At 39.7% G+C, this 19959-nt stretch overlaps 1 protein-coding gene across 4 annotated transcripts in view; it reads left to right on the forward strand.

The window, feature by feature from the left end:
* The window catches only part of BCL2L13 (BCL2 like 13), a 60918-nt gene that overhangs the window by 22443 nt on the left and 18516 nt on the right, over positions 1-19959 (forward strand). For 2 of the 4 annotated variants that reach the window (XM_061206104.1, XM_061206101.1), the window contains exons 3-4: positions 15596-15703; positions 17779-17935. In XM_061206104.1, the coding sequence (XP_061062087.1) occupies positions 15596-15703; positions 17779-17935 (265 nt within the window). Of the gene's footprint in view, positions 1-15595; positions 15704-17778; positions 17936-19959 lie in introns of those variants that run through there. The other 2 variants (XM_061206102.1, XM_061206103.1) reach the window with 2 other exon arrangements.

Here is a 19959-nt window from a genome sequence, read left to right on the forward strand (position 1 = left end):
CCCCCAGTGACAGTGCAGAATGAACATTGATTTTCTCATTATTATTGAGGAGCTCAGTCTATTTATGCACAAAACTAAATGCTGTGTTTTTGTTTTTGTTTTTTTATTTTTGACTGCGTTGGTTCTTCGTTGCTGCGCACAGGCTTTCTCTGGTTGCAGCGAGCAGGGGCTACTCTTGGTTGTGGTGCACGGGCGTCTCATTGCGGTGGCTTCTCTTGTCGCGGAGCATGGGCTCTAGCCGCGCGGGAGTCAGTAGTTGTGGCATGTGGGCTCAGTAGTTGTGGCACACGGGCTTAGTTGCTCCGTGGCATGTGGAATCTTCCTGGACCAGGGATCGAACCCGTGTCCCCTGCATTGGCAGGCGGATTCTTAACCACTGCACCACCAGGGAAGTCCCTGTTCTTTTTTGATATTAAGCCCAAATCCGTTTCCTTTAATCATATTTCTTTTTTTACTAAAATAATTCTTTTTAATTATGTAAGTTATATATATGTATTTGAAAGTATTTAGAAAAGTAAAAAAGTGAAAGAAAAAATCCTATAATCCAGTAACTGAAATTATGAAATATTAACATTTTCCCATTTTTATAGAGACATATAAACTTGAATTTATGGTTTACAAAAATGAGATCATGTACATGCCATTTTGTAACATTAAAAAAATTAACAATATACTTGAACATCTGTCCACATCAATAAATAGATATCTACAGTCTCCTACTGTAGGATATTTAGGATGTTCACCAGTGTTTGCTGGTAAAGGTAATCTGTTAGCCTGCAGATTTTCTTTCCAGTTCTAGCTTCATTTACATTTCTAAAACCTTCCCCTACTAGTTATAGCCTGATAGGTCTAGAAAAACACTATTTAATAGAACTTTATGCAGTGATGAAAATGTTCTGTATCTGCTCTTTTCAGTATTACGGTCACAAGTCACATGTGAATGCTTGAAATATGACTAGTGCAACTGAGGAACTGAATTTTTAATTTTATTTAATTTTTATTTAAACTTAAAAAGCTGCGTGTGGCTAGTGGCTGTAATATTATTAGACACACAGGTCTAGAACTCAGTTTTTTATCTTCCTCTCTAAGCTAGCCCCTGTTCTTACAGTGATTTGTTAAGGGTACCACCTGCTATCCAGGCTTGAAACACAGGGGTCATCCTTTAACTCTTATCTCTGCTTCCTTCCCTCTTTGTCAACTGTTATCAACTGTTCCAATTTTGTGATGATTCTCCCATTATCCTTCAGGTCCTGCCTCAAAGTACTGCAAATGTCTCCTGATTTTTCTCCTTCATTTCATGTTTTCTCCATCGTGTGTTTTGCATGCTACGAGCAGATTGAGTTGCCTCTTACATGGAGAACCCACAGTTCCTCCCTTTTCCCTCAGGCTGTTCTACAAAAGAGACTTTCGCTGGTTTTCCTGATCCTGTTACCTGTTGTGTCTCATGTCTGTCGTTGCCTTGGACTGTAAACGAGCTATGCTTATTCCTATCTGTATTTTTCCCCTTGAGCTGAGCTACTCTAGAATAGTAGGCTTCTCTGGTAGTGGTTCCTGCTGCTTCCCCTGTCTGTTCTTGTCTCCTTCCCGGGCCCCTGGGAAACTGCATTTAGGCAGGGCCATATGACTAGTCCTAGCCAGTGAAATGTGAGTGCATGGGGTTTGTGGCACTTGTAGGCTGTGGCATTTAAGAGCCAGTATGCCTCCTCCCCATTCTTTTTCCCTTGCCTTGTGGATTTAAGGGGGATGTATGTTCCTAAGGGCATAGTTGTAGTAGGGCAGGACCACCATCAGGCAGGGTTGCTGAGTGACTGTATGACACAGTTTCCTTACCTCCAATTTCCCGGGTTAGATATGGAGCACAAGGAAGGGATGGACCTTTGGGTCAAGTTGCTGAAATTGCTGGCTTTATTTATCACTGCAGCATAGACTACCCTGTCCTAATTAACATATCTCCCATATTTACACATTAGGGTGACTAGCTGTCCAGTTTGCCCGGGAGTGGGTAAAACTGGAAAATCCTGGGCAAACTGGGTGAGTTGGTCACCCTAATACATAAAGTACTTCCCCATCTACCCAAATTCCACTTATTTATGATATTTCTTAACTGTAACAGACTTCATGCTCACAAAAAACCAGGCCTTTTCAACCCCTGTGATTATTAAGTTTGTAAGGACCTTAAGCAATTACATAAGCCTGTGTTGATCAACTTTTTCCCCCTTGCTTGAGCATAGAATTTTTTTCTACCTGAACATTGTAGGATCTGAGGAGTTTACCTGCTTTGAAGTTTTTGTTTTGTTTTTGAAATTTGGTTGTTACCCTTGTATTGTTTCCTTAAGCCTAAGTACAGAGTATTATGTCAATACATAAACACAAATGTGTATGCTAACTTCTTTGAAGGAAAAATTAGGTTCTACTTGCTGTCTTTGCTGCTTTGCTGTCCGATTTGTTATCTAAAATGTGATGTAGAACTCCCTTCTATGCCATGCTGTTATAAATAGGGCCTGCTGTAGCATGCATTGGTGCAATGTGGTTAGGGTTTGGTTTCAAATTCATGAAGCAATAGGTGTGAAAAGAAGAGGCTAAAGGAGGTGACCCTATTCATGACTCAAGACTTCTGTCACGTTAAATGTCTTTCATTTTTTCCTAAGTGAGTCATGTGCTGGGTACAGACTTTTCCATAAATAGTTAACTCTGAACTTTTCCAGAAGTTGTCAGCTCTTTCAGACTGTGTTAGTTTGTTGAATATGTTCAAGATTATATATTCTCACTAGTAGAAGTCCTGCTGACTTGCAGCAGGTATATGATGCCAAATAATAACTTGTTCTGTTCACCTTTGCATCTTTTAATATAGAGCACCTTGATGTTGTAGTCATTAATAGGGATTTAGTAAGACATTTCTTAGGTTAGGAAAGAGAGTAAGTTCATGTCTGTTAATTAGTAATGTGACTGTCAAATACATGTCGTGATGCTGGCTTGTTATTCGTTCAGCCGTTAAGCACTAACCCCCTATTCTCCCCTCCTCTCCCTCCCTAGGCAAACACTATTCTACTTTCTGTCTCTATGAATCTCATTTGAGTGGAATCGCACAATATTTGTTCTTTTGCGTCTGGCTTATTTTGCTTAGTATAATGTCTTTAAGGTTCATCCATGTTGTAGCCTGTTTCAGAATTTTACTCCTTTTTAATGCTGCATCATATTACATTGTATGCATAAGCACATTTTGTTTATCTGTTCGTCTACTGATGGATATTGGATTATTTCTACCTGTCGACTATTGTGAACAATGCTGTTATAAACATTTGTGTACAAATAATCTGTTTGAGTCTCTGCTTTCAATTCTTTTGGGCATATACCCAGGTGTAGAATTGGTGGGTCATTCTATGTTTAATTTTTTTGAGGACGTGCCATCCTTTTTTTCCCACAGTAGCTGCATCATTTTACATTCCAATCAGCAATGCACGGGGGTTCCAATTACTCCACACCCTCACCAATGCTTGTTGTTTCCTGCTTTTTTTGTAACAATCATCCTAATGGGTGTGAAGTGGTATCTCACTGTGGTAGCTCATTTCTTTTTATTGCTGAATAATATATCATTGTATGGATGTACCATAGTTTTTTTATCCATTCTCCTATTGAAGAACATCTTGGTTACTTTCAAGTTTTGGCAATTATATATAAAGCTGTTATAAACATTCATGTGCAGGTTTTTATGTAGATATAAGTTTTCAACTCATTTGGGTAATATCAAGGAGCATGATTGCTAGATTGTATGGTTAGAGTATGTTTAGCTTTGTAAGAAACTACCAAGCTGTCTTCTAAAGTGGCTGTACCATTCCCACCAGCAGTGTATGAGGGTTCCAGTTTCTCTTCATCTTTGCCAAACTTACTATTGTCCATGTTTTTTATTATAGCTATACTGGTGGTGTGCAGTGGTACCTCATTGTGGTTTTAATTTGCATTTCCCTAGTAGCTAATGATGTTGAACATCTTTTTTTTTTTTTTTAATAGATTTATTTTATTTATTTATTTTTAGCTGCGTTGGTTCTTCATTGCTGTGCGTGGCTTTCTGTAGTTGCAATGAGTGGGGGCTGCTTTCGTTGTGGTGCGGGCTTCTCATTGCGGTGGCTTCTCTTGTTGTGGAGCACGGGCTCTAGGGTGCATGGGCTTCAGTAGTTGTGGGACATGGGCTCTAGAGCTCAGGCTCAGTAGTTGTGGCACATGGGATTAGTTGCTCTGCGGCATGTGGGATCTTCCCGGACCAGGGCTCGAACCTCTGTCCCCTGCATTGGCAGGTGGATTCTTAACCACTGCGCCACCAGGGAAGCCCTGCAGTTGGAGTTTTGATAGGGATTACATTGAATCTGTAGATCACTTTGGGGAGTATCACCATCTCAAATCAATTTTTCAAGACAGATTCTCATAACCCGATCCCAGTAGTTGTTCACAATTCATTATTTCCAGAGATGTGTACTGTTTAATTTTTTTACATTCTTTCTATCAGGAACAGGAGATGTTTGATCCTGACTACTATGAACCCAGAGTTTGAGTGGGTGCTCGTTGGATTTTCTTTGCATTCTTCTCTTTAAAATCCGTCCTTCCTCAAATCTCTCCCCTAATCTGCAGGATAGCTGGGGATGTGGTAACACTGGAGCCTGAAAACTACTGTTGTGATTGACTATTTTGGAATTTCATTGTTTCTTTTTTTTTTTTTTTTTCTTTTTTAGCTGTGTTGGGTCTTCGTTGCTGTGCGTGAGCTTTCTCTAGTTGTGGCGAGCAGGGGCTACTCTTCACTGCGGTGCACAGGCTTCTCATTGCAGTGGCTTCTCTTGTTGTGGAGCATGGGATCTGGGCACGCGGGCTTCAGTAGTTGCAGCATGCGGGCTCAGTAGTTGTGGTGCGCGGGCTTAGTTGCTCCATGGTATGTGGGATCTTTCCAGACCAGGGCTCAAACCCGTGTCCCCTGCATTGGCAGGCAGACTCCCAACCACTGCACCACCGGGGAAGTCCAGAATTTGTTTCCTAAAAATCTGGTTTCTTACTTACTGGTCCAGTATGGTATCATTTGGAGTATTTGTTTTTGCTATTGAATGAATAATTGAACTATGTTGTCTGTACTATTCAGTAGATGTTTGATTATAATCTGATTTGATTATAATTTGATTATAATTATTTGGTTATAATTATTTGGGTTGTCAAGAGCAGTATTTGTCAAGTCTAATTGCCTGAACACTTATTAAAACAAAGATTATGGAGCCCTGCCCCAGACCTACTGAACCAGATGCGCCATACTGGGTCCTGGGAATCTGTAGCTTTAATTATTACTTCATTATTATTTAATATTCTCTCAGTAATTTTAATGTGCCCCAGTTGGGGGAACCATCGATTTAGAAAGCATTTGCTCTGGAAGGTCTAGGCCATACATACAGCTGTTCTAAGCTTGTTGGTCTGATATTCATTTTGAGTGCATTTCAGGGCTGGAGTATGATGATTGCTGACTCACCTGACCCTTCCTTTGACACGGAGGTGGGTGGGATTTAGTGTACTAAAGTCTGTTTGTCTTTGAGATATTTTTCTGGGTTTATAGTGCAGGATTTATGCTGCATTGGTGCTACTGCGTAGCTCTGTGCTTTTGAAAATCAGGGTGGGGTGGGGGTTGGTTGAGTGAAAAAGCAGTGAATCTGTCTGTGTCATTGGTTATTAAAGAAATAACCTTTTGTATCCTGACAGCAGTAGACTTTTTCTGGTTTAGGTTTTCCACATGGCTTATTATCAAGTACGACAACTTGTCGTGTGTAATTAGCATCACATTAGTCTCATGAGAATAGGTACGCCTTTAATCAGCTGCTTTTCTTTAATCGGGCAGGATGAGGCATATGGTAACCAAGACATTCCTGTCATTTACTTTGCGGCCTGGTGGTGGTGTTGATGGTGCTGTGATGGGTGTGAGGGTGTGTATGTGTCTTAGGTGTGCAGATTTTCCTGAAAGGGGCAGATGGCAGATAAAACATTCAAATATTCCTTATTTTTCATTCATTGTACTTCAAAAATTGTAATCGTATGTTTTTGAATTCAGTAATAATTTTACTTATCAGAATATCTACTTTCTAATCTTATTTCTGTATAATTTATTTGAGCCTAGGCAAGTCATTTCTGAAAACTCTCATAAGCTTGAAGATGGTGGTTGAGGTCTTATTCTTTCCATTCCTCCTCCTCAGTGTTCTCCGTCACAATCCATCACCATAAATAAATGTTCTCGTTACTGTCCTGTGTAGGTAGTTGTTCTGTATTCTTACTCTCTTACATAAAATGACTACTCATTTTCTTTATTTCTTTTAACTTTTGTCATTTGAGGTAGCCTCAAAATATACTGATAACTTTTTTTAATTCCTCTGAATCTATTTATAACTTTTATTTTATTGTCTTTTTTTTAAGTGTCCTTTCTTCCCAGTAGAGTTGTCGTGTTATACATTGTTAATACTTTGAGTCTTCATCGCAGTGACAGTGATAGCTATTGCTGTCAAGTATTCGTGTACTTTTTTAGTCCTTACTTGACCCAAGTCTAGGACAAAGGGACTACCTCAAATAGTTTGTAGTTTGTAATCAGGTCAGATTAATGATAATAAACTATAATATCATTGAATGATATAAGACAGTATATATTTAAGTGTTAAAGTATGTGGCACAGATTAAATGATATACATGTTCAAACATCAGTGATACGTAAGTAGTCAGTGACGTTACTGTGGAAAAGTAGAGAGACTTAAATTGGTCCTTGCAGGGAATTCTCTGGCGGTCCAGTGGTTAGGACTCGGCACTTTCACTGCCGAGGGCCCGGGTTCAATCCCTGGGCAGGGAACTAAGATCCTGCAAGCCGCCCGGCGAGGCCAAAAAAAATTGGGACTTGCCTGGTGGTGCAGTGGTTGGGAATCCGCCTGACAATGCAGGGGACATGGGTTTGAGCCCTGGTCCGGGAAGATCCCACGTGCCACAGAGCAACTAATCCCGTGCGCCACAACTACTGAGCCTGCGAGCCACAACTACCGAGCCCGCACACCTAGAGCCCGTGCTCCGCAACAAAGAGAAGCCCCCACTTGCTGCAACTAGAGAAAGCCCCTGTGCAGTGACAAAGACCCAACTGCAGCCATAAATAAATATATTAATTAATTAATTAATTAATTAATTTTTAAAAATTGGTCCTTGCAGGGTGGACAGAATTAAATAATCAGGAAAAGGAAGAGCAGTCCAGGTTAGGTAAAAATGTCTTTTTTTGTTAGTGAAGAAATTGGCAGTGAGTTCATACTGGGTGGGAAGAGGAATTAATTTTTAAAAATTTCTTACCATATATCATTTAATGTGGCTTATAATTAATACATAATGGGAATAAATAAATAAATTCCAATCAAGTCAGAATAGGAAGACTCTGCATTTCCATAGTGAGAATAATAGATCATAGATATGTAGTTTGTAGGGTCCTATACAGTAATCCTAGCATTGAGCAGTGAATTTGCTTCTGAGGCAGAGCCAAAAATAAGTGAAGGTGTACGGTAGGCCCTCCTTATCCATGGGGAATATGCTCCAAGATTCTCAGGGGATGCCTGAAACGGTGCCGGTTAGTACCAAACCCCGTGTGTACTGCTGTTTTCCTATAATAATGGGCGGGTAGTGTATACAGTCTGGATATGCTGGGTATGTTTCAGGTCTCAGGCGGGATGGAGCAGGACCCCACCAGATTTCACGACACTAATCAGAACGGTGTGTAATATAAAAGTAATGAATTTTATTTTTAGAATTTACTATTCAGTATTTTCCAACCGTGGCTGATTGCAGGTAACTGAAACCACAAAGGGGACTACTGCATTTAGTTCCCAGGATTTTTTTCCCATAATCAGAAGCTATACTATTTTCCTTAAAGTGGAATGTTATTCTTTAAGAGAATTGTTTTTTCACTTAGAGCTTTATTACGTAGGGCACAAAGAAATGCAGTAGAAAATGTCAATATCAAATACAGTATTACATTTCAAGACACTTTCTTAATGTAATTGTGGATAAAAGCTAAGGAAATGGCACCAAAGTGCAGCTCAGTTATAACAAATAGGTAATATTATCTGGGGATTTTTCTGATGATCCAGCTTAATTTGAGGATAAAATCTAGAATGCAGGGAATGGAGGGACTACTTCTCATGTCAGGAAGCCTTATAAAAAGGTTCCTCCAGCAGGTTGTATTCCCTGGAAAGAGTCTGAAATATTCAGGAGCTCTATATTTCTGATTAAGGACGGGTCAGAAGCAAGCTGGCCGATGTTGAGTCTGAGATGTTTTTGCAGCACTGAAAAGGCTCACCCAAGCTCTTCAGCATGGCGCTCACCCTGCTGCTGCTGTGGGAGTGCACGTGAAGGAGGGTCAGCTAGGTAAGAGAAGGGTTTGTCCTAAAAGCACCGTGTTCACTGTAGCTCATGGCAGTGACCGATCAAAATTCTTCCATTGTTGAGCACGGCAGAGATTATTTGAGCCGGAAAAAGTTTGAAGGCAAGTCTCTTCGAGGCAGTCACATCTGCTGGAAATCTGGAAAACCAGGGGGGACTGTAGCTTCCTGGTAAAACTTCCCAGATGAATTTATTGTGAAATGTACCCTTATATTTAAAAAATTAACTTTCATTCTGTATTTTTTTAATATAAATTAATGAAACTCTGTTGGACATGTGTTCAGGAAAAAAATATATTTTAGTTTTATTTTTTTAATATTTATTTATTGGTTGCATCGGGTCTGCAGCATGCAGGCTCTTTGTTGTGTGCGCGGGCTTCTCTCTAGTTGTGGCACGTGGACTCAGTAGTTGCGGCATGTGGGCTTAGTTGCCCTGCGGCATGTGGGATCTTACTTCCCCCACCAGGGATCGAACCGGTGTCCCCTGCATTGCAAGACGATTGTTAACCACTGGACCACCAGGGAAGTTCCTGTATTTTAGTTTTAGATCAATTGATATTAAGCCATTCTCTCTTGCAGCAGTTGAAGAGTGAGAGTAACTGTTGGTGTTGTAACAGACACTTCATGTCCTTTGGCATTATCTAAACTGTCAGAAGGTTGTTTCTGCTGGTCCAGACTTAGAGTACTGAAAGCAGATTCTGTATGAGCATCATTGATTAGAAATCTATGATACGCTGATTCTATTCACAGGGACAAGGTTTGGGGAAAGATCACTGGGCAATGGTAACAACCCATTTTAGAGAGTCAAAAGGATTGGTGGGTGGGAGCCACTGTCTTTTGAGCATTTTTGATGTGGTGGAGCTTAACTAATTTATCTCACTGCCCTTGACAGCTTCTCTTTGTGATAGGTATTATTTTCCTGTTTACGTAAGAGGAGAGGTTCAAGAAGATTATTTTCGTTGCCTAAAGTCACGTGTAATGAGCTGGAATGCTTGGCCCCAAAGCTTACCTTCCCCTTTACTGAGACGCCTTCCAGGAAGCCAGAGGGAGAGAGAGAATTTCCGTGAAAGAAATAAGATTGACCCCAAATAATTCCCCAGTCTGTTGACCCCAAATAATTCCCCAGTCTGTGTTTGCCTTGTTTTAATAATGTTACGTATATTCTGGAAGTCACTTTACCTAGTGTAATTATATTAATCAGTGATGTTGTAGAGCCGTCTAAACTACAGATTACTTTTAAAAGGAAAACCTGTTCTAATTATAAGCAGTACTTGAGATTTCTTACAAGTCTGGAAGTGAAATAAGCCAGTTCCTGAAAGACAAATGTCGTATGATTCCACTTGTATAAAGTGCTTAGAGTAGTCAGAATTGAGAGAGAAGTAGAATGGTGTTTGCCAAGGGCTGAAGAGAAGAGGTAATGGAGAGTTACTGTGTAGTGGGTCTAGAGCTTCAGTTTTACAAAATGAAAAGAGTTCTGGAGATGGATGGTAGCACAACATTATGAATGTATTTAATACTACTGAACTGTACACTTAAAAATGGTTAAGATGGGGGCTTCCCTGGTGGCGCTAGTGGTTGAGAATCTGCCTGCCAATGCAGGGGACACGGGTTCGAGCCCTGGTCTGGGAAGATCCCACATGCCACGGAGCAACTAGGCCCGTGAGCCACAATTGCTGAGCCTGCGCGTCTGGAGCCTGTGCTCCGCAACAAGAGAGGCCACGATAGTGAGAGGCCCGCGCACCGCGATGAAGAGTGGCCCCCACTTGCCGCAACTAGAGAAAGCCCTCACACAGAAACGAAGATCCAACACAGCCATAAATAAATAAAATAAATAAATAAAGATACATGAAATTGCTAAAATTAAAAAAAAAAAAAATGGTTAAGATGGTAAATTTTGTTAGATGTATTTTACCACAGTAAAAAAAAAAAAATTGGAAAAACAGAGCCTATATGTAAAGATAGATTTTTATGCTTTATGAGAACTTACAAAGATTACCTTATTTATAGGATACATTTTGTCTTCAAATTTTGCGTAAGATTGTCTTTTTTTTTTTTAATTTATTTTTGACTGCGTCAGGTCTTAGTTGCAGCATGCGGGATCTTTCTTTGCAGCGCATGGGCTTCTCTCTAATTGTGGCACTTGGGCTTAGTTGCCCGGTGGCATGTGGGATCTTAGTTCCCTGACCAGGGATCAAACCCTTGTCCCCTGCATTGGAAGGCAGATTCTTTTTTTTTTTTTTTTTTTTTTTTTGGCTGCGTTGGGTCTTTGTTACTGTGTGTGGGCTTTCTCTAGTTGCAGCGAACGGGGGCTACTCTTCGTTGCGGTGCGTGGGCTTATCATTACGGTGGCTTCTCTTGTTGCGGAGCACAGACTCTAGGCACACAGGCTTTAGTAGTTGTGGCACGTGGGCTCAGTAGTTGTGGCGCACGGGCTTAGTGGCTCCGCGGCGTGTGGGAACTTCCCGGACCAGAGCTCAAACCTGTGTCCCCTGCATTGGCAGGTGGATTCTTAACCACTGCACCACCAGGGAAGTCTCTGTGTCTGTTTTATGTAATTAAAAAACTTATCAACTTTATTAGGTATAATTAAAAATTGCATATATTTAAGGTGTACTACGTGATGGTTTCATATAAATATACTGTGAAATGGTTACCACAAGCAAGGTAATTAGTGTTCATTACCTCACATAGTTACTGGGTTTTTTTTTCTTCTCCCTCACCCCTCTCCCCCTGGCAACCACCTGTTTGTTCTCTGTGAGTCTGTTTCTGTTTTCTTATGTTGGCTCATTTGTTTTGTTTTTTTTAGATTCCGCATATAAGTGAGATCATATGGTATTTGTCTTTCTCTGTCTGCCTTATTTCACTTAGCATAATACCCTCCAGGTCCATCCATGTTGTCACAAATGGCAAGATTTCATGCTTTTTTTAATGGCTGAGCAGTATTCCATTGTATTGGGTTGGCCAAAAAGTTCATTCGGGCTTTTCTGTTACATCTTACAGGAAAACCCGAACGAACTTTTTGGCCAACCCAATATATATACATATACACACACACACACACACACACACACACACACACACACACACACACACATATACCAAATCTTCTTTATCCATTCGTCTGTTGACGGACACTTAGGCTGTTTCCATATCTTAGCTATTGTAAATAGTTCTGCATGAACATTGGTGCCTGTGTGTGTGTGTGTGTGTGTGTGTGTGTGTGTGTGTGTATATATATATATATATCTCTTTTTGAATTATTTTCTTCAGAATAATACCCGGAAGTGGAATTCCTGGATTGTATGGTAGTTCTATTTTTAATTTTTTGAGGAACCACCATATTGTTTTCCGTATTGGCTGTATCATTTACATTTCCATCAACAGTGCACGACCTCGCCAACATTTGTTATTTATTGTCTTTTTGGTAATAGCCATTCTGACAGGTGTGAGGTGATAATCTCATTGTGGTTTTGATTTGCATTTTTCTGATGATTAGTGATGTTGAGCATCTTTTCATGTGCCTGGTGGCCATCTTCTTTGGAATGTCTGTTGAGGTCCTGTGCCCAATTTTAATTGAGTTTTTGTTTTTTTTTTAATGTCTAGTTGTATGTGTTCTTTGTATATTCTGGATAGTATCATTTGCAAATATCTTCTCCCATTCATTAGGCTGTCGTTTTGTGGCTAGTTTTTTTCACTGTGCAAAATCTTTTTAGCTTAATGTAATCCCGTTTATTTTTGCTTTTGTTTGCCTTGCCTGAGGAGACATATCCAAAAAAATATTGCTAAGATCCATGTCAAAGAGCGTACTGCCTATCTTTTCTTCTAGAAGTTTTATGGTTTCAGGTCTTATAAGTCTTACAAGTCTTTACTCCATTTTGAGTTTTTTTTGTGTGTATATGGTGTGAGAAAGTGTTCCAGTTTGATTCTTTGCATGTAGCTGTCCAGGTATCCCAACATTTTTTAAAAAAATATTTATTTATTTATTTTGGCTACTCTGGGTCTTAGTTGCAGTATGTGGGATCTTCGTTGCAGCATGTGGGATATTTTAGTTGCAGCATGTGGGATATTTTAGTTGCAGCATGTGGACTTCTTAGTTGTGGCGTGCATGTGGGATCTAGTTCCCCGACCAGGGATTGAACCCCGGGCCACCTGCATTGGGAGCAAGGAGTCTTACCCACTGGACCACCAGCGAAGTCCCTTCCAACATTTATGGAACATGCTATCTTTTCCCTATTGCCTCTCTTGTTGTAGATTAATTGCTCATATAAGCGTAGATTTATTTCCAGGCTCTCTGTTTTGTTCCATTGATCTTTGTGTCTGTTTTTGTGCCAGTACCATGTTGTTTTGATTCCTGTAGCTTTGTAGTGTAGTTTGCAATCAGGAGTGTGATACCTCCAGATTTGTTCTTCTTTCTCAAGATTGTTTCGGCTATTCAGGGTCTTTTGTGTTAGCTGTGGGCTTGTCATATATGGCCTTTATTATGTTGAGGTATATTCTCTCTTTACTCACTTTGTTGAGAGTTTTTTTTATCATAAATGGGTTGAGAGTTTTTATCATAAATATCATAAAAGCTTTTGAATTTCATCAAAAGCTTTTCCTGCATCTGTTGAGATGGTCATATGATTTTTTTTTTTTTTTTTTTTTTTTTTTTATGGCTGTGTTGGGTCTTAGTTTCTGTGCGAGGGCTTTCTCCAGTTGCGGCAAGCGGGGGCCACTCTTCATCGCGGTGCGTGGGCCTCTCACTATCGCAGCCTCTCTTGTTACGGAGCACAGGCTCCAGACGCGCAGGCTCAGTAATTGTGGCTCACGGGCCTAGTTGCTCCGTGGCATGTGGGATCTTCCCAGACCAGGGCTTGAACCCGTGTCCCCTGCATTGGCAGGCAGATTCTCAACCACTGTGCCACCAGGGAAGCCCCTGGTCATACGATTTTTATTCTTCAATTTGTTAAGGTGGTGTATGACATTGATTGATTTGCAGATATTGACCCATCCTTGCATCCCTGGAATCAATTCCACTTGATCGTGGTGTATAATCCTTTTAGTGTACTGTGTATTGTTGGAGTTGGTTTGCTAATAGTTTGTTGAAGATTTTTGCATCTGTGTTCATCAGTGATACTGGCTTATAATTTTCTTTTTTTGTGATATCTTTGTCGGGTTTTGGTATCAGGTTGATGCTGGCCTCATGGAATCAGATTGGAAGCATTCATTCCTCTGCAATTTTTTGGAATAGTTTGAGAAGGATTGGTACAATATTAACTCCTCTCCAAATGTTTGGTAGAATTCACCTGTGAAGCTGTCTGGTCCAGGACTTCTGTTTTGGGAGAGGTTTTTAATTACTGATTCAATTTTATTACTGGCAGTGGGTCTATTCATATTTTCTATTTCTTCCTGATTCAGTCTTGGGAGATTGCATGTTTCAAGGAATTTATCCATTTCTTCTAGGTTGTCCATTTTATTGGTGTACGGTTGTTTATAGTAGTCTCTTATGATCCTTTGTATTTCTGTGGTGTGGATTGTACCTTCTCCTCTTTCACTTTTTATTTTACTTGGGTCCTCTCTTTTTTTTCTTCATGAGTCTGGCTAAAGGTTTATCAATTTTGTTTATCTTTTCAAATAACCAGCTCTTAGTTTCATTGATCTTTTCTGAGTTTAGCCTCTATTTCATTTATTTCTGCTCTGATCTTTATGATTTCTTTTCTTCTAACTTTGTGCTTCGTTTGTTCTTCTTTTTGTAGTTCTTTTAGGTGTAAGGTTAGGTTGGTTATTTGAGATTTTTCTTGTTTCCTGAGGTAGGCTTGTATTGTTAAAAGCTGCCCTCTTAGAACTGCTTTTGCTGTGTCCCATGGATTTGGGATTCTTGTGTTTCTATCTCCGTTTGTCTCCAGGTATTTTTTAATTTCCGTTTTGATTTCTTCAGTGACCCACTGGTTGTTTAGTAGCATATTGTTTTAGGTAATGTTTTAAAATTTTTATGTATGTAGTTTCAACTAAGATACATATATAGGCAGAAATGTTAAATGAAATGTCATTAAATAAAATATATATTAACCATGACATTGAGGGGATCCTTTCTGTTGCATTTCAACTAGAAATACCTAAGGAATTTTATATTTTCCACAAAAAAACCTTTTGAGGGTCTGAGTTTTATTTTAGTTAGTCTCAGCTCAGAAGGAAAGTGTTTTATGTAGTCTGAAGGAAAATTATTTTTGTCAACTTTGAAAGTTGAAATCTAATCAGATAATCTGTGAGATATAGAAATGTTTAACCTTTTATTTTTCAAATGAATTTTAAAGACCTACAGATGCTCTGATAAGTTTCTTGACCTAAATTAAATTAGTAAGCTCATCTTTGAATTCAGAATTTTTTGTTTGCAAAGGATGAAAGCATATTTAAGCCTAAAACCTCTGTTTATAAAACTTGTCAGTGATACACACAACTGTAAAAATACTGGGAATATATAAAATAAATATATTCTGAATATAAATATATTCTGAATGGGAGGAGTGAGCTATCATAGTTGGATTCAGTGTTTTAGATGAAATGATGACACTCTGCCCCAAATATCTGGGGCAGGAGAAATTAGTAAATTGTTAAGCATCTGGTTTATTTTTCTCCTTTGGAGTCTTCCTCTTTGTTCTCCATTCTGTGCTACAGACCAGGACCTTACTTTTCCTTTTACTGCATGAGAATAGCTTGTGCCCTATAGTTTTGGTATATTCATGGTTTTCTTAATTTGGAGGATATAAATCTTTTGATGATAATGGGCCTTCTCTTGAGCTGCAGTTTGCATGAAGATGTGAAAGTAAGGGGCCGTGAATGTCATTTGCAGGAGACATTATCACTGACCTAGACAGCCTTGTAGGTTTCCTTTTCTGTTAAGTCAAAACTGTTTCTGAGCTGTTTCCTTCCTAGCAGCCCAGCCAGATGATGAGGAGGACACAGCCTGCATTAGCGGTTCTGTACTCACACTGGCCTGAATTCCAGTCACAGCTCCTCCATAGTCGTGGGACAACCTACCCAGGCCTCAGCTTCCTCATCTTTAAGTTATCTGCTAGCCCCTAGTCAAGATAATGAGTTTTGATTTTGTATTTTCTGACTTAATGCTTAAAATCCTACCCATATTCTAATGTTTTCTTTCCCCCTCTTTCACTAGTAACCTTTCTTATTGGTTTCAGGGGTTCAACAGGATATAGCTTCACAATCTCTGGATCAAGAAGTTTTATTAAAAGTTAAAACTGAAATTGAAGAAGAGCTAAAATCCCTGGACAAAGAAATTTCTGAAGGTCTCTTTATCCTTATTTTCCTAGTTAATTAGTGGGTTCTGTTTGGTATGGTTTCTTTTTCTTTTCTTTTTTTTTTTTTTTTTTTTACAGTGGAGGGTTCACAACATTACACAGCTTCATGGGTCTAGGATTATAGGGGTGAAACTAGAAAGTACCTCTTTCTTTCCTGGGGGAATCTGTTTATAAGTTTCTAAACTATACCCAACAGATTAGATGGAACCTTTTCTGGTGTTAAGTAATGCACTGAACAGTCATGTTAAGGTACTACTTTCCGTTCAGTATGATTGATATCTTTATATTAATAACACTAAAGGGAGAAATGTAAGCGTGCTGCTTTCATTTTTCATGTGCTATAGATGGTGGTGGCAGTGATAACATTTTTAACACCGCCAAAAGAAACACTATATACGTTGACAGTAACTTCCCACTTCTAGTCCCACCAGCCCCCGTCTCCATCCCCAGTCCATCTGCTTTCTGTCTCCGTGCATTTGCCTATTATGGGTCTTCACGTAAATGGAATCATACACTGGGTGGTGTTTTGTGACTGGCTCTTTCACTTAGCATAGTATTTTCAAGGGTCATCCACGTGGTAACACAGATCAGTACTTCATCCCATTGTATGAGGAATAATATCCCACTGTGTAGATACAGCACATTTTGTTTATCCATTCATCAGTTGATGGATATTTAGGTTGTTTCCACTTTTTGGCTATTATGTATAATGATGCTATGAATATTCATGTACAAGTTTTTGTGTAGATGTGTATTGCCCAGTAATTTTTATTCTTTTATTTTTGTTTGGTTTTTTGTTTTCTTTTTTTTTTTGGCCATGCCACGCGGCTTGCTGGATCTTAGTTCCCGACCAGGGATCAAACCCCGGGCCCATGGCAGTGAAAGTGCCGAGTCCTAACCACTGGACTGCCAAGGAATTCCCTGCCCAGTAATTTTTAACAAGAAAAAATAGAAATCATGTTTATAAATCAGCTCCCTGTTAGTAAAGAAAAAATATAAATAGAAATTTACAAAAATCCAGAAACCTAATGTTAATGTTCTTTTATTTTCCTTTACTGACATTTTTAACTGATTAATGTTATAATTCTGTTTTAATTCTTGTCCATTTCTGATAACAGTACTGCATGGCAAAATGGGCAAAAGGCAGAAAAGAAAATGGCAACGAAGGCTTATATGCACTTCCTCATTGAACCTGTATTCCCCAAGACTAACATCAGAGTGGGTGTTCTCAGGCTTGCTCAGACCGTGCAGCATCTGTGAACTTTGTAGCCATGTATATCTTTCTTGAAGAAATACATACTTAACTCTAGTGAAATTTGCAGCCTTCTAGGAGCAAGCTTTGGATTAATGCAATAAATGCTTTATGGAGGTTATTGATAAACCCTTGGGAGTGGGTACAAGCCACCTGCTTTCCTGGGAGTCTATGCCCTGCCTCCCATTTGTACCCTGGACCAGGGATGACCTGACCTCTCCTTCCTGCAGTTAGAGCAGGGCTGTGTCTGTGTAACAGGGAGTGAGGAAGCAGAGGAGAAGCTGGCTGTGTGAGTGGGCAGCTTGTATACTTTTAAAATATATTCATGTGCATGATTGTGAGTTGGGAAGTTCACTCTAAAAGGGAATGAAAGTCATGAGGTCCTCTAAGGTGGAATAACTGATTAGAATCTGGTTTAAGAAGAGCCACATTTATAAAGGTAAAAACAAATCTTAAGAGAGGGGTGATAGAGCTGGGAGTTGCTCTCATTTATCATTCTTTGACTGAATGGGTCTGCGGTAATATACAAAATTGGTTTGTGTATTTTGCCATGTCAGTTTAGCCTTTTTCTTCTCTTGAAACTAAGATTTTTCATAAAAATCTTTCCTTAAAAAAAAAAAAAAACAAACCTCTAAATTTAGGGCCTTTCAAAGGAAACATTAATATCCCATAATGATTATCTGGCATTTTTAAGTGGCTTATAACTAACTATTAGCTAGTTCCCAGTGGCTGGCATCTTAACCCCCTGAGCTTTTACAGCACAGCTTCTGACACTGCTCATTAACTTGGGTTTTCCTTCTGTCATCTTCAGCCTTCGCCAGCACAGGCTTCGACCGCCACACTTCGCCCGTGTTCAGCCCCGCAAACCCCGACAGCTCCGTAGAGGACTGCTTGGCTCACCTCGGGGAGAAGGCGTCGCAGGAGCTGAGGGCGCCTTTGCTCGGGGCCTTGCAGACGCTCCTCAGCCGGTGAGTCCCCACGGCCTCTGCGCGCTTAAGCCTCCGTTTTAGGTGAACAGTGTCACTTCTTTTCTCACTTACTTGTCTTCACTTTTTCTTTTTTGGCTTTCCCAAATCATCTCTGTTTGCGTTTTGAGCAGTGATTTAACTGTTCCAGCATGAATTTGACCGTTTGTGTTTACTTGTTGGGCTGTCAGGTTTCAACAAATGCTTTCACCGGTTGTAAACACAAACTGTTTCACTTGTGCTGACGACTTTTTACCAGCACTCCCTCGTGACCAGCGTAAGTGGAATGACTGGGGTTTTATTCATTGTGCTGCGGGATTGACATTGTGTCTGTATTTGGGGCGTCCCGGATGTTGCTACACTTTCGGGTTGCACACCTACCTGTGGAACTGCTGCCACATTCCTACTGTGGGAACTTCTTTCCTAGCTGTCGTGCTGGCTATTAAAGCCAAAGGCAAGAAGCTCATCGTGAAAGTATATTAAGTAGAACCAAGTCATTTATTGTAAATCTTAAAAATTTGTTTCCCTTAATTCTTTGATGAGAATCATTAACAGATTGGTATGAATTTAAAAAAATGTTTGGTTTAATGAAGATTGACGACTAAAACAAGGTGAAGACTGTTCCTCCACTCAAGGGGCCAACATTCAGATGCCAAATTACTGTTGTAGTAAAGTAATCCCTTACTTTCACAAAGGCAAAGCTTTTAGGTTACCGTTTGTTAGAAGAAAGCAATTTGGGTTTAAGGATGATTCAGTTTGTTTCCGCATATTTTGGTGACATGAGCAAATGTAAAAATCCCAGCTATACATAAGAAACAGTAAAATGAAAGTCCTATTTGGATTTTCGTAACTTTATACATAGAAAGTTTAAAAATAAATGTGGACAGAAGATTCTGGGTGTGGGGAAGTAAACTGAGACAGGAAATTTGGAGGCACAGCAGTGGCTTTCAGAGTGTTGTGAGGAGGTGAGGGGAGGTGGTTAGGCCCGCTCCACTCTTCTTAAGCCAGAGCAGCCATACTTGCATGTAGTTTGTTTATTGAGCTTTCATCTTAGATTTGAAGGAGCCTACTGTTTGGCCAATACAAACATAAAGAACTTGTAAAAGCAGTTGGGACTGGGAGTAAAGTAACTGAGAAGCATAAGGCAAAAAATGGTCTCCAGCTTTGATGCAGACTATTTGTGTCAAGTCATTTCACTCAATCATAGCTTCTCTGTTCATTTCAACATTACTGGGCTATTATGAGCTCTCCGAAGAACAGCATTATAGTTTTATATATGTACAATGTATGTGAAGAACAGTATTATAGTATATGTATTTGGAGTCCTTTTCATGATCTACAGGACGAATTGATCTTTTCACTGCAAAGTAAATTATATTTTAAAAACTACAGTCTTGGATGAATATTTGTCTTGTTTTCCCCAAAAGCTTAACAACTTCAAAAAGTTATTAATATCCTGAAAATAACTGATGATGAACTAGAAGTATTATACAGGTTGATGGCAGTATCTTTTAAGGTGGAAAATACCACTTATTCCCCCAAACAGTTTCGTTAAAGTAGGGAAACTAATCCTGAACTCTTCATACAGCCAAGCACCAGCAATCTGAAAAGTTTTTCCCCTGGAATTCCCTGGCAGTCCAGTGGTTAGGACTTCGCCATTTCACTGCCAAGGGCACAGGTTCGATCCCTGGTCGGGGGATCTAAGATTCTGTGAGCTGCATAGTGCAGCCCAAAAAAAAAGAAAGAAAGAAAGAAAAGTTTTTCCCCTCCTCTTTCTTCTTTGCTGAATTCCAGTAGCTCATTAGATAGGGCTGATTTTTTAACTACTTATTTTTCTACGTTTAAGATTTCCTTTGAGTGTTTTAATCTGCTGGATCTTTTATGTGGATATATGTGTGTACGTATAATGTTTCAAATCATGTTTCATTCTGAAGGATGCTAAAGTACTTTAGCCTGATAGACTCCCCGTAAGGACTCGCGTGGCGCACAGCGCAGCAGGCAGTTCAGGAAAGGACGTGAAGGGACTG

This window comes from Eubalaena glacialis, chromosome 11, assembly GCF_028564815.1.
Source record: "Eubalaena glacialis isolate mEubGla1 chromosome 11, mEubGla1.1.hap2.+ XY, whole genome shotgun sequence".
Taxonomy (NCBI): Eukaryota; Metazoa; Chordata; class Mammalia; order Artiodactyla; family Balaenidae; genus Eubalaena; species Eubalaena glacialis.